Here is a 15,629-nt window from a genome sequence, read left to right as displayed (position 1 = left end):
GAGCCAGGACAGAGCTGTTAACGGTGAAATACATGTACAAGTGCACTTTAGCCAATTAGTTTAGGATTCAGATATATACACCAAGTCGTATAGCATGTGTCACGATTCCCGAATGAATCAAAAATCCACGATCGTTTACCTCTTTTCTAAAATAACTACCACCAAATAGTTTTAATGTCCTTACGAGCAAGGCGATCTAGCGATCTAATCTTAATCGTGGATACAAATCGATACATTTTGACATCATTATAAGATAAATCTGAATATGTGAATTTCAAATGCTTTTACTTTGAACGTTATGTTACGTTAATTTCACAATTACAATCAACACAAAGCAACTCGTTCATATAAGATTACTGAGTACATCGCAACACTGGTATGAAAGTGATGTATATAATCATAACGTAAAGTTCTCAGGGGCGTCGCTAGACCTTTTTCAGTGGGGGGGGGGGGGGGGGTGTAGAGGCCAACGATTACCGACAAAACTAGCCACCAATTACCGACAAAATTAAATGTCCAATATCTACAAATTCAACCCTATAAACCTGGGGCCGAAGGCTAAATTTGTTTCTCCTATGGACTATCTATAGTACTTGCATATGCGCAAAATGGTCATTTTCCTCGACGACATAAATATGCGAATTATTTCTTCAATTTAGTCAGCATGATAGCTATATATTTTAATGCAGGCGCGGAGCTAGGATCTTATTTTAGGGAGGGGCGGTAGTGAGCAAGAGAATCACATAAAAGCGCGCTCATTAGGGGGGGGGGGGGGGTGTGGGTGATGGGCCTCCCGCGCGGAAGCTTAGACGTTTCCTTAAATTATTAGGAAAAGAAGACGATTAATTGTACCGTTTTTCGACTGGTAATCCTTGGCTGAATGAATCCCCCCCCCCCTCCCGCGCGAAAGCTTTGACGTTTCATTAAATTGTTATAAAAAAGAAGACGATTTGCTGTACCGTTCTCGACTGTTTATCCTTTTCTGAATTAAGTTCCCCCCTCCCGCGCAGAGCGCGGAAGCTTTGACATTTCATTAAATAATGACAAAAAGCAGACGATTCGTTGAACTGTTCTCGACTCTTAATCCTTATCTGAATGAAGCTTCCCCCTCCCGTTTTGACGTTTTTGACGTTTCATTAAATTATTAGAGAAAGAAGACGATTCGTCGTACCGTTTTCGACTCTTAATAAGCCCTATTAATTTTGTCTGAATTCAGTTTCCCCCTCTCGCGCGAAGCGCAAAAGCTTTGACGTTTCCTCAAATTATTAGAGAAAGAACACGATTTGTTGTACCGTTTTCGGCTCTAAATAAGCCCTATTAATTTGTCTGAATTCAGTTTCCTAGTCTCGCGCGAAGCGTGGAAGCTTTGACGTTTCCTCAAATTATTAGAGAAAGAACACGATTCGTTGTACCGTTTTCGACTCGTCTAAATAAAGTTTTCCCCTTCCGCGCGAAGCGCGGAATTTTTGGCGTTTCATCACAATATAAAGAAAGGAAGACGATTCGTCGTACCGTTGTTGACTCTTAAACCTTGTTTGAATTAAGTTTCCCCAAAAAAGTTTAACCTCTGATTTCTTTAGCTGATATCATAGGAAAGTGAAACTTCGAGAAAATACAAGTATTGTAGTTGTAGTCACTCTCGAAGTCGTCACAGCGGATAAGAAGTCACAGTTCGTAGGGAAAAAAACTTGTCGGCCGACCGACAATATACATCTGACCGACTTCAAACTTCTGCATTGATATAGTACACGAGGATCGAGCAAGAATACCGACACAGCGACATATTTACCCGTGTCTTTCTTGCTCAATCGACGAGACGACTCCACCCAACAACCTCCTTCTCTCTTTTACTCCCACTCCTCCTCTCTCAGACTCTTACCTCCCATCTCTCTCCTCTCTTTCATCCCCCGTTTCTTTTGTTTCACTTTCACTCTTTTTTCTTCTTTTTTCCTTTTCTTTCTTTTCTTTTTTTGCCTTTCTTTCCTCTCCTCCCTCTTTTTCTTTTTTCCTCTTTCTTTCTTCTCTTTTCTTACCTTTCTTTTTCTTTCTTTCCTTTCTTTTCCTTTCTTTCTTTTCTTTTCCTTTTCTTTTTTTCTTTTCTTTCCCTCTCTTTTTTCCCTCTCTTTTTTTCCCTCTCTTTTTTTCCCTCTTTTTTTTCCCCTCTGTTTTTTCCCTCTCTTTTTTTCCCTCTCTTTTTTCCCCTCTCTCTTTTCCCTCTCTTTTTTTCCCTCCTCCTTTTCTCTTTTTCCCGACGGCAGCGCAATTTTACCGACAATATCCTGACAGGTGGGGGGGGGGGGGGTGTCGCACCCCCACACCCCCCCCCCCTTTGGCGACGCCCCTGAAAGTTCTACCGATAAGGGAACAGGTGTGAGAACTAGGGTGCCTATATAATCATAGTCAAACATTGAAGACGCCAATAGTGTTTCAAGAAATTACGGGCAGGAGTTATGTAGGGAACACTTTATGCTGGATATGCTAAATATTTACTACACAATACTTATTATGTTGAAAATATACAAAATATATCACAAAATAGGTGAACTATTAAGGTGAGTTATAGCCCGCGACGGTCGTTAAAGGAGAACATTCTGATGCCGGAGGTGCAGATCAAGAACGGAGGAGACATGGCTTAGATAATAGAGTTCAGGAGTCCCTTCCTGAACTGTCTTCAGTTTTAAAGTTACGTTCCACAAATTACAATTTATTAAACAAAATAAGTCGTTTATACTACTACCGCTGAGTAGATCGCGACGTCGGCATGAAATGGATGTATATATATATATATATATGATAATAATAACGTAAAATTCTACACTCAGGTCTCAGGCTGTGGGTGAGAGACGTCCGGTGCCCATTTTCATCGATCACAATTGCAGTCCAACATTGAAGACGACAGTAGTGCTCAAGAAATATGGTAATACCATTTAACAGTCAGGGGATATGGAGGGATCACTTCATGCTGGATGCGCTGAATATTGGACTACGTACTAAAAGTATGTTGAAATATACAAAATATGTTGCAAAATAGGTGAATTATCGAGGCTGGTTGACCTGCGACGGTCCGCGTTTACAGGAGAACATTCTGATGATAGTAGCACGGAACAGAGGCTGTGACATGGCGTAGGATATAGGGTTCAGAAGGCTATTCCCATACTTCAGATTGCCGAAGAAAATGAAAACATCATTTGGCAGACCAGTTACGACAAGACGAGGTTCGATAGTGTAGATTAAACCGATTACGCTAATCGGAATCCATGTCAGTACGAAAGCGATGACGATGAGGAGGAGAGTACGAGTCGCCTTCGTCATTTCAGCCGTCGATTCCCCGCGACATGACGCCGATGTCTGAGTTGTTAGAAAGAGAAACATACCGGGACAAAGGATCAAAGAGAAAAAAAAAGAAAATTATAAACACCGTAGATTTTGATAAGAACATATACAGCCAAAAATATACAAGCTATAAAACGAATTCTTGTATTTAGACTGGTATTTGATCTTCCAATGGAATCTATTCAAACTTTAAAAAATACCAAAAACGTAAACTAAACAACTATGTCACCTTTACATTTTCGTTAAGCGCCAATTCCATATTACTTTCGTAGTCACATGGGACAGCGAGGGGAATTAGTCCTCAATGATTAATTTTTAGGGATTTTGTAAGAAAATGTTGTCAGCAAACAGCCTATATCGTTCGGTGTAATCATTAGGATGAAAAAAGGATAACTGAAGAAATCCGGAAGTTTTACAGCATGTTGTACAGTAAAGTAGAGTACGAGTGCTCGGATAATTGTTGTAATAGTTTCTTTCAAGGTTTACCAAAATTGACTGAAAAATCTCGAGAATACTGTGAAGGATCTATATGTAATAAAGAATGCCTAGAAATCTTAAAAGAATTAAAACAGAACAAATCACCTGGAAATGACGGTTTTTCTTCAGAATTTTATCGTACCTTTTGGCCGGATATTGGAGATTTAGTTAAAGATGCCTTGAATGAAGCATATAGATTAGGAGAATTAGCATCGTCTCAAAAACAAGCTGTAATTACGTTAATCGCTAAAGATGGGAAAGATCCCTTTTCACTGAAAAATTATAGACCCATTTCCCTTCTTAATGTCGATTATAAAATCTTAACAAAAATTTTGGCTAAGCGAATCAAGAAAGTATTAAATGAGATCATTATGGGAGATCAGGTGGGCTACATGAAAGGGAGGAATATTGGTGAGGCCATTCGCATTATAGATGATATTATTTTTCATACATCCCGTTACAATTTATCTGGTTTTTTGTTAGCTGTAGACTTCGAAAAAGCTTTTGACTCAATTTCACATCAATTTCTTCAAAAAGTTCTGTCGTCATTTGGTTTCGGTCCGTCCTTTCAAAAGTGGGTTAAAGTTTTATACATGAACACTCTAAGTTGTGTATTAAATGAAGGAGGGTCCACTGGTTATTTCAAAGTAGAAAGGGGAGTAAGACAGGGAGACCCTCTTTCTCCGTACCTCTTTTATTTTGTGTATTGAAGTAATGGCACACAAATTACGAATAGATAAATTGGTGGACGGAATTAATTTTGGAGATAAGGAAACTAAACTAGTACTTTATGCGGATGATATGACAATTTTTGTTCGCAATAAAAAATCAATTAATAGGTTAAAAGTATTATTTGCAGATTTCGAAAAAATTTCTGGACTGAAAATAAACAACGACAAGACTAAAATATTAAGGTTAGGTTCATGTCAACGTTTAGATTGTGATTTTGCTTTTGGCGAAATAGTTGACTTTCTTAAGGTTTTAGGGATTTTCTTTTCCCTCGATGAACACAGGAAAGAAGATCTAAATTATAAAGAAATCATAAGTAAAATAAAAACACTTTTAAATTTTTGGAAGCAAAGGGACTTAACACTTATGGGTAAGATTCAACTATTGAAAGTGCACATTTATTCTAAAGTTCTTTATCGGGCGTCACTTACTCCTGTTCCAAAATGGGTTTATGATTCACTGGATGAATTAACTTTAGATTTCATATGGAAAGGAAAAACAGATAAAATCAATAGAAACACCATGTTCTTAGACTATAACCAAGGGGGGTTAAAGATGTTACATTTTTCTGCACAAGTTAAATCGCAGCGAATTATGTGGATTCAAAAACTTCTAAACAAAGATGAAGACATGAAATGGAAACAATATTTTAACTTTGTCACTGAACACGTGGGTGGAGATTTGATATTTTCATGTGACTATATACCAAGTTTATTAAAAGTGACAGCTCCACAATTTTATATGGATTTATTAGAAGATTGGGTGAATACGAGACATATAAGGAGTATAGACATTGGTGATGTGGTAATTTTTAATAATAAACTTATTCGATATAAAGGAAGTTGTATATACGATAAGAGGTTGTATGACAAAGGAATTTACAAATTAAAACATATTCTGGAAAACGATGGTAAACTAAAAAGTGACAGGCATTTTATCGATTTAGGTGTTGAAGTAAATGAAATTGAAAAGATCAAGCACTTTTATGCCTGTTTACCAGTTTGTTGGAAAAATAATTTTAGAAAGGGAGAAGAAAAAAATAATTCTGGAACTGATTTCACTTTGGGGAAGAAAACAACTAATATAGCTGATTTAAAATCAAAACAAATTTATGTACAATTAATAAAGAAAGATGATTTTAAACCTTTGGTTTTTGAGAGAATTGGAAGGAACTATGGTTTTTCCTGTAAGGAAATAGAAAACATATTTTTAAGACTAAGACAGTGTACACTTAACAGTCGATTAAGAGAGTTTCAGTTCAAACTTATACATAATATATTATATACAAACCATCACCTCTTCCGTTTTGGTCTTGTCTCGACTAACTTATGCTCATTTTGCGAAAAAGATGAAGAAACATATAAACATTTATTCTATACTTGTGAATTTGCACAATCAGTGTGGGAAATGTGCACGAGATTTTTAGACTTTGAAATACATAACTGTAGTTTGGAGGAAATTCTGTATGGGAAAGAGGAGAGAAATAAAGGAAAATATCAATTAATGAATCATGTTTTAATTCTTGTTAAATATCTGATTTATAGAAATAGAGAACTTAAAAACCACCCTCTTTTAATGAAATAAAGAATAGTATAATAGGGGATAAAGTAGAAGAAAGGAAATTGGCAGCAATGAGGGGAACTCTCACTATTCATTTTTCTAAATGGGAAAACCTGAGTATTAGACAAACAATTGGAACCCAGAGCCAGTCGTCCACCGGTTAAGGGGGGGGGGGGGAGGGGGATAAGGGAGAGGTCGGGTAGGGTAGGGTTAACAAAAAGAGAAAACTTTTCTCTCAGGACAACAGTATAAAAAGAAGTATAAGTTGCTACATTGTTAAAACAAAAAAAATTGGATTATACAACTGCATATGTTTTCTTTGAAAATATGAATTTTTGTTTCAAATATGATGTATAGGAACTAACTATGTAAGTTTCTTTTGAAGCCGTTTGTAAGACAAAAATTTATACTGATTTATAATGTCATCACATTTGCAGTGAGAGTTACATATGATGATTGTAATTTGTACTATGATTATAATTTGTTTCAAGAGAGAAAAGAATAAAAACTGACCATAAAAAAAATTAGGGCAGCCAATCTCTTTATTTATTTGGTACAAAAGTTGGCCTTAGTTGTTCAGATGAGAGATAGTGGTGCTAAGGTAGTGACTTCAATGCTGGATGTACAATTAAAGATAATCTGAAAATTTGAGTGAAAACGGATCATTATTCATGGTACAAATTTGGAAAAACTGATCTGATCGATTCCTTAATTATTCTCCCAACTATATTATTCTACTTCTATTCTGCTACTTTTTGGTCAAAGCCTGTTCAGCATCAAGACAAGGACAATTTAATTACATTTTAGGTGAATGTAAATCGTCACAAAGTAATAAAATGGCTCTACATTCCATTCCAGGCAGTTAATTGTTGACAGATTTTTATAGCCTGTTTTATGTGTTTTTCTCATGGAAAAACGGTTGGGAAAATTCAAAATTGGTTGGGAGAATTTACTGTTAATCACTGTTAGAGGGTGCCTCACATCGACGCCTTTAAAGAAAACCATAGATATCTTTGTGGTCTGAGAATTTGTTTAGGATTTTTTGCATGTCAGAGGGTTAGTATAGTAGAAGGAATATAGTAAGTAACATTTTATACAAAAATTATGCAATTTTTTTCATCAACCTTCAACATATGTTACCGAGTCACTTTAATTGAACATGATTGCCAAGAAAACTTAAGAGAAATTTGAGCGCCCTATCAACATCATAAAGAAATCGTGTTCAGATTTGTACGTTAACAGTTGGGTGTTTGGACTTTTTCGAAGGTACCGAGTAATTTTACAAATGCCCGAACAAAATGATGAGTATTATTTGTTTTATAAGATGACGTTTTATTTGTTTTATAACATGATTTTACTATAATGACCGGTCATAATATAGTAATAAAATTACGTGTTATAGGCAAAATAAATGCCTGGTCACGTGTACGCTCTCAATCAATCATATCGTTAGGATCCGCTTCATCATCTTAGAACAGTTTTGATCATATTCTCATGTTGGGATAGGTGACGGACAAGGTTACTGACGTCTTTGCCATCGTGTTATTAATTAGAGGAACATTCTGTAGATTACGTACCGATACTTCTTGGCCACTATTTCCGATCTTGGTCTCCTTACGTGATGGAGATGTGGTGCCCTCTTTTCTCCCTGTCTCCGTAATGTCACTAAAGGAACCTGTATGCGATGTCGACGAAACGCTTTCACCCGTCATCTCAGTGTCCTTGGAGCTAGATAGGTGGAGGTCCGCAAAATTGGTCGACTTCTTGTTGTTCCGTCTTTCAACCGTCTTCCGAATCTTGATGAAGATTCTGACATAGAGGACGGCGATGATGGCCAAAGGCAAGAAGAACGTGGCCATACTTTGGATCATATTTGCCCACGGACTGAGATGGAACCGCTGAATACAGTGAGGTCCGTTGTCGAAATCGACGACGAACTCCCACACGGTGACGTACCCTATCCAGAACGAGAGTCCAATCACCCATGGCAGAGAGTTGATGATGACTGCCTTGCGCTTTGATCGAGAGATGTAATGGTTAATGGGATCATAGACCGCTTGATGTCGATCAGCGCATATCACAACCACGTTGATGTTAGAAGCATTGACGATTCCTTCGAAGATCCCACTTATGACCTTACAGGCATTCTGAGAAAACGGATACCGGCCGATGTACGAGTGCTCTATGACAGCTCCCAGTCCGATTCCAACCAGCAGATCCAGTATGGTCAGGTTTATGATGAAGTAATTATTGTAGGTACGGAGACGTTTTTCTACTAAGAATGCGCCAAGACTGATGATGTTGGCAAGTACAATGAGCGCGAAAAAGACAACGGGGAAGATGAGACTCCTCAGACGAGGTGGAGTTGTTCCAGAGGGATCCAAAGATTGAGTAGTGACATTCATGTATTCACTTGCATTCTGGATATCAGTCCAAAACATGTCCGTTGAGTAGGACTGCGTGCTATTCGAAATATCGGCCATGATCAATGTTGCACCTCACACAGAATTGCAAGTAAATACTTCTCTTACCGAAAAGCAGAAGTTTATATACAGTCATATTTAGATGCTATTTCCCTCAACGAATCAGAAGCGAGAAGTAGAATTAAATTGTAGTCCTATTTAGTTTCAAGCTTGTCAACTCTACAATGGAGAATAACTTTTTAGTAAACCTACGATCGATCGTCCTTGTCATGCCGCAGCTGCGGAAGTTTAACTTTTAAAAGCAACTTACAGAAATAAAATTGACAACCTTTTACGAGTTCAAATTTTGTAATCATTTTCAAAGGCCGCAAAATCCAGTGCGAAAATTAGTCTCTAAAAATAGATGTCTTCGATCTACAGCGATATATTAAACGTACTCAACCTACAAAAGTGTTGGTCCTTGAAACATATTCGTGTGTTCATATTAAATAGTATTATTTGCCAGGGAAAAGTTTTATTTTGATTTCCGATTCAAAGTTCTTTAAGAGCTTGGTGGCATTACCGTTTTCTAAATCTTATTGAAATTTCGTTCGCTCAACGAAACCATCATGGCGCTATATAGGCTTATTGTATTTCAAGAAAATTAATTAAAGAAAACATGTAATAGACAAACACTTTTAATGGCTTTTAATCTGAAAACATCAGGGAATTGGCAGTCAAGAACAACTATACTTTGAGAAGTCCTTTTTAAATCATACTGCATTGTTGATGGTTACCCGATTTGGAAATAATCCTCTTATTCCGCATATATTGCCAGAAGTGTTCCCGACGGGTACGTTCGGTTTTTCGATGCAATTAGTGAGACCTCGGTAATAAGCTCATTACAAACTTATTGATGATAGATGTATTGAGAAGGCTAAGAACGGTATTGACTTACTTTTAACGTGCCATTTCTATCGCTCTCGTGGGGCTTAGTAGATTGCATCAATTCTTTTTAGTCGAAGAGCTTTTTTTTCTTTGCATTAAATATTTTGTATTCCTATTATTTCTATTTGCGTGGTGGTTGATTATTACAATTTATCTCCGTAAAGCATGCTAACTGAGAATACACATTAAAATTACTAATTCTCATTGTTAACGCATTCTATCAGAGAACTAGATACCATTAGAGAGTTATCGGAAATCACATCGAGAGGCAGTCTCTTTATCAAAGGATATATTGTATATGCAGGTCATTTGATTTCCTGCACGCAGAACAAGCGTCATGGCGTGACTTACAAGACTGATCTATCATCCTTTGGGAAAATTTAGTATTTCAAGTGTTATCATATCCAAATGGATGGGCGTTTTTACCCTCCCTTAATGATAAGGTCCTCTCTCATTGTGGCTAATTTCACTATGAATATGACGGACAAAGAAAGAGGACAAAATATACAGTTCCTCATGTAGACAAAGGAACATCCCTTCACTGCTATTATGTAAAAATGTGTAGAACAGGTGTCACATGCATAGTCACCTGTTCTACACATTTATTACATAATAGCAGTGAAGGGATGTTCCTTTGTCTACCTGAGGAACTGTATATTTTGTCCGCTTTCTTTGTCAGTCATGTTCATAGTGTTTAGATCACCACTTACCTTCTGAGTGTGTGAGCGACGATGACCTTTTTGATTTATTAAGACCCATTCAAGCTAATGACCAATCCTTTAATTGTTAATGTGCTAGGAACCTTGAAGAAATTGTTGATGAAAATATAAATATCATCCGAAGAGTTGAATTTGAATTTTGATCGCGAGGATCCAGCATAACAATCTTTTACAAAGCATATAACAAATATACAATATTATTAAAGATTTTAATAGTGAAACATTCTCTTTAATGCTTGTAAATATACAAAGTTACAATAAATATTTTGATGGATTTCAATCATTTTTAGATAACCCTTCCAATAAACAGCTTTCTTTCATAAGACAAACAGAAACTTGGTTATCCCATGATCCTAATAAATCCTTTTTTAATCGATAGATATGATTTTGTCTTTGAAAATAGGCTAAGAAGAGTCGGCGTTGGTGTTGCTTTATCTTTAATTATGTTGTGCATGATAATATTTCAATAATCAATAATGACTTTGAAATTCTTTTTATTGAAATTATGAATCCTGGGGTATTCCAACCCCAAATAATGTTTGATACAGTGAGGCACGTAGCCAGAGTTTGATGTTTGGGGAGGGGGAGGGGGGGGGGGGGACACATACATGTAATCGATCGACGTCCTGGGGAGGGGTCTATAAGAGTTCAACCGATCCTGGAATTTGAAAAAAATGGAGGGGGGCACGTGCTCCCCGTGCCCTCCCCCACCCCCCCCCCCCCCCCCCCCTGTGGCCACGTGCCTGGATGCAGTTAAATTATCCGACTTATTACGAAGTCCAGCGTTTATTAATATTTGTTTTTTTTAATGGGGGACTTTAATACAAATCTATTAAATCATGAACATGAAAATGTGTCAAAAGAGTTCTCTCCGTTATGCCTTTTTTAAATTCCTTTTATTTCCAAGCCCACTCGCGTAACAAACTCCTCAGCCTCCCTGCTATTAGGTCATTCGTTTAAAATGGTGACATTTCTTTATTGTCCTCTTTTTACCTCTATATTCTGTCTCTCTCACTTTCTCTCCTGTCGTGTCACCCATTCTTGGTTGTTTTACCCGACTCCTTAAAGAAAGCATGTGTATGCTTGTAAGCAACTGACGGCTTTAAGTCCTCTCTGGGGACTTGGTAATGTGGATTAATGCCTTACTAAAGGGCACTAGCGCATTGACTTGCTTTCGAACCCAGGACCTCCCTGTCACGAGACCACTGCTCTACCACTGAGCCATCGGGCCTCCTCAATGTACAGTCCTATAGTTCTTTCTTTCCTTTTCCTGTGCCGTGTATACATGCACAAATTATTTAGTAGTAACTCTATATTTTGTTTCTCTTTCTGTCATATGTCTTGTCACCCATTCTTGTTCGTTTTACCCGACTCCTAAGGAAGCATGTGACACCTTTAAATCCTCTCAGATGGAATTAAGAATGTTCAAAGCGAATTAATGCCTTACCAAAGGGCACTATAGTGCATCGACTTGCTTTCGAACATGGAAACTCCCAGTTACAAGAACACCGCTCTACCACTGATAGGCACTGAGCCAACAGGGACTTTTAGATTCGCACGAAGACAATGGGGATTGCTACGGTCGACGTCCTTTTAATGCACTGCCTTGAATGGAGATTTTTACACTCTCGCAAACAATGTCTCCTGTTCATCCAAGCGTGAACACATACCACACAAAATGATACTAAATGATCCGGGGTAAAACACTCGTTCATAAGATGTATAATAATTTACTGTTCATAGATGATTTTTAAAATAATTTGCAATTTTCTAGTTGTAAACATTTTTTAGACTCGCACTGTATTTTGTCTTTCCCTCTCTCCCTGTCTCTCCGGTCCTGTCACTCACTCTTACATTTCCTCTGAACATGTATGTATATCTTCATTCATTGCCTTTTACTAGAATTAAAGATAAACTTGAGTTTTGGTAAAAAAAGAAAATGAATTCTCACAGAATCTAACGAAACTTACACTGAATGTTCAAGATTACAAATAAATGTTATGTGCCAAACAATTCTGGAAGAAAATGTATACTGCCTGAGTAATGAGCATAGAAAGATAAGGAAAACAGGGTAGTACTAGCCCCGACACCATGTGTGTTGTCCCATATACATCTTTCTGTGTAAGTGATTGTTACTTTACCAAGACTCTGCCAAATTTATGATGATTTTGATGACTCCAGAACCTTGCATTACACACCATTACTTACATGCTATATGATCAACTTTTCTGATTCATTCCACACCTTTTCTTTCACAATGCAATCGCATTACCAGAACTCAAGTTTATCTTTAATATGAATGTAATATGAACAAATACAAGACAAATCAAACTTCTTGAAAGACGATGTCAATAATATATTGAAGTAGACTTGGGAGCTACTTTATAGACACCATAACCAGACATGAAATACTCACTGGAAATGTATCAGGCAATCAGGCTTGACATCCTTAACTTCCAGTAAAGGTACGTCTGTTCGGTTGAGGTGTCGGTTGCATGAGAGAGAGAGTTCAGGTTGACTCTCATCCACGGAAGCTTCCAATAGGAATAGCGCCCTCTAGTGGTGAGGGTGGCTATTGCAGACTGCAGACGTCGTCTGCTAGCGTAGGCTGCTACTGGATACGGCTGTCGTCGTCTGCTAGCGTAGCTTGATATAAAAAACTACTACATTCCCCCCCGTTTCAAAGAACTCATCCCAGGGAGAACTGAACCCCTCAAAAAAAACTCGGGTGCCACAATTAGTGGCTGAAACCCGTTAAGACCGGCTTTTGCAACAGCCAGGTCCATCAATAACAACACACAAAATGTACAGAAAACAATGCCATCCTCCGGGAAAAAGAATTTCTTACTCTTTCCGTGAACAAAACCCTCCCTCCTTTGCCAATTTACAAAGGACAACCCTATTATACATCCCATAAATAAAAAAACTATCACGCCCTCAAAAGGGCAATTTCATTATACACAGAATAATAGAAAAATAACATGCCGATCCCCTTTCTTTGTACTGAAAAAAACAAACAAGGGTGATCCAAACAGTATAGTTTTTTCGTTTTTGGAAAGGAAAAGCAGAAGCAAACGAAATCAAAGGGCGAATCGAGTGCCAGCAATGTGCAATTTATTTTAAACCAATGCAGTTTAAATAAAATGGCCTCGAAAAGACCACACCCAGTTTGCTACATCTATACAAATCATCAAACATTCTCCACAAATCACAAACATCCCCCAATAATCACTATTCCCCGATATCCCGGAGGGAATTGTTCAAGGAAAACATTACAGGGGTCAGTCACTTCGACACCCCACTCAAATCATTGCAGGAGTCACCGTCATCATCCCCCTTAAAACATTGTAGGGATAATAAACATCATCCCCCTTAAGATATTACAGGGATAATCAACATATTGTAAGGATAATCAACAACATCATCCCCCTAAAAACCTTACAGGGATAACAAACATCATCCCTTACCGGAGCTTATAGAGATGAAGCCCGTTCTTAGTGGTAGCCTCCAGTACTTTGAGCAGGGGCTCTTCCCGCGCAGAGGCCACCATTGCCCCCACCTCCCCGATGTAAGCAGGAGTGGAATGCTTCACTCCCTGGGGAGGGAAATACGGGGAATCCGTCTCCAACAGAAGCCTGTCCAGAGGAACCTGCTTCAAAGCCGCAAGCTGAGCCGGGGAGAATTGACTTACCATAGGAGTAAATCCAAAGTACACATGCTGGTACTCCTTTCTCCAGGCAGCGATCTCCCCGGAACCCAAGGAACAGCAGTGGATGTGAATCCTCTGATGCCGGGTTACATGCTTGCCCACTATTCTGCGACATTCCCGAGAAGGAGCTATTCCGAGTGGATCGGACTTCTCCCCCCGCAGGTGCAGGATTAAAACACGTCCCGCACACCCAATCGCAAGCTGCGCAGCCAGCAAACGGCGCTGAGGTTCCCAGCGATCAGCAGCCACGGAGAAATCCAACCCCATCTCCCCGATTGCCACCACTTGACCCCCACACACCATATCTGCGACCAGGTCCACATCACGCCACCCAATACTCGAAATTCCCGCGTGCTTCGGGTGAATCCCAACCGACACAGGGAAACATGGATCTGCAGGGAGCCGAATTTCATGAAATCGACGAGGGTCAACGTAATTCATTACCCCCCCACAAAGACGCACAGGAACATTGGGGGCCCTGCCCGAAATGGCAGTCACACACTCCATCCCCTTTTTCTTTTGAACGGACTCCATCCGGTCCAAATGAAAATGGCTATCAAAAGCCCGGGGAACTGCCGGCCTCTGAGTCATCTGAGAATAAGTTGACTCAGGAGCTGGCTCGGAACCGGAAACCGGGGGTGTAACATCCATAGGACTTACCTCTGGTGCTTCCCTCGCAGGAGATGGAACCCGTGCCTCTGGGATATCCGACCCGGCATCAAAGGAGGCCTGGGGACGAACATCAGGAGCACCCGGGCTCACCTTCCGGGAAGGAGGTTCCTCCACAACTTTGCGCGGCGCTACCGCGACTCGGCGACCAAGGCGCTGCAACTCTCTCCACTGGGGGGTGGTCAATTTAGACGTCAAAAACGCCAACCACCTCCAGTGTAACAAAGCCGCAGGACTATTAGGTGGGTGCACGATCACTGCCCCGGGATTCTTCCAGTGCATCTCTGACAGGAAATATTGAGCTTCCCGCTCGAGATGCTCTGGCACGTCATTCGTGTATTCCCAAGTCTGACTCGCGCACAGGGACTTCAATCCCTGCAAATCATCGGACCCCGTAAGCGTCTTTGCGATGTAACGCAAGCAACCGACTTGCGCCAGAGTAACATCCCGCATAGGCCCAATTGCAGTTCGCAAAAAACGAAAACACTCCGGCATATGAGAGTATATATGCCATTTGATCGGGCCTCTAGGCCTAACTGAACAGCCAGGCACCGGACAAGGACGAGTTTTCCGGATGGGTCCCCCCCAACCATCATCCTCGCTAGCCCGCTTAGTCCCAGAACGACTTCTCTCATAACCCCTTGAACCACCCGAATATGTCTCAGGTGCACTGGGTCGCGGTACGTACTCATACCGCGGCCTACCCGAATACATCCCAGGTTCCCTGGTTCGCGGTCTGCGCTCAAACCGAGGCCTATCCACATACCTATCAGATCGCGGTTCATGCTCGACCCGCGAACTATCCGAATACATACCCGATCGCGGCGCGTGAGCATTACCCGGATGCGGCCTCCGAAGCTCAGGCTCCGGGAGTTGCTGTCTGCTAGCACCCCCTTTGCCATGCCTCTTTTTTCGGCGAACAACGTAATATCCCTCCGGACGATTGAAAGGGTCAGCCCCTAAATGAGGGTCGTCCTCGCCCGCAGTCTCCATAGGAGAAACGCTCTCTCCAGGAGTCACATTCCCAGGACCCGCCTTAGCTACAGTTTCCTCCCCATCTCCAGGGATCAAATTCCCCGGAGT

The 15,629-nt window shown here is 39.9% G+C and overlaps 2 protein-coding genes across 2 annotated transcripts; both read right to left on the bottom strand.

Annotated features, from left to right (window-relative positions):
* Positions 1-3,036: 3,036 nt before the first annotated feature.
* LOC581917 (muscarinic acetylcholine receptor M2-like) lies at positions 3,037-8,582 on the bottom strand. Its single transcript, XM_781894.1, has 2 exons — positions 7,677-8,582; positions 3,037-3,348 (listed from the first exon to the last, which is right to left on the bottom strand). The coding sequence occupies exons 1-2, from the start codon at positions 8,580-8,582 to the stop codon at positions 3,037-3,039; spliced, it is 1,218 nt and encodes a 405-aa protein (XP_786987.1).
* A 4,146-nt stretch (positions 8,583-12,728) lies between these two features.
* On the bottom strand, positions 12,729-15,307 carry LOC105441695. Its single transcript, XM_030994715.1, has one exon. It carries the CDS (start codon positions 15,258-15,260, stop codon positions 13,632-13,634), a length of 1,629 nt encoding a protein of 542 aa, XP_030850575.1. The 5' UTR covers positions 15,261-15,307; the 3' UTR covers positions 12,729-13,631.
* Between the last annotated feature and the right edge of the window lie 322 nt (positions 15,308-15,629).

This window comes from Strongylocentrotus purpuratus, unplaced genomic scaffold, assembly GCF_000002235.5.
Source record: "Strongylocentrotus purpuratus isolate Spur 01 unplaced genomic scaffold, Spur_5.0 spur5_scaffold_21, whole genome shotgun sequence".
In the NCBI taxonomy this organism is placed as follows: Eukaryota; Metazoa; Echinodermata; class Echinoidea; order Camarodonta; family Strongylocentrotidae; genus Strongylocentrotus; species Strongylocentrotus purpuratus.
The sequence above is the reverse complement of the archived record's forward strand: the minus strand, read 5'-3'. Positions and strand labels throughout refer to the sequence as shown.

Excerpts from the sequence above, each read along its gene's own strand:
- LOC581917 (XM_781894.1), bottom strand. The coding sequence starts at position 8,582 with ATGGCCGATATTTCGAATAGCACGCAGTCCTACTCAACGGACATGTTT. Across the intron at positions 3,349-7,676 it reads ATAGTGGCCAAGAAGTATCG|ACATCGGCGTCATGTCGCGG; the intron begins GTACGTAATCTA and ends CTAACAACTCAG.
- LOC105441695 (XM_030994715.1), bottom strand. The coding sequence starts at position 15,260 with ATGTATTCGGGTAGGCCGCGGTATGAGTACGTACCGCGACCCAGTGCA.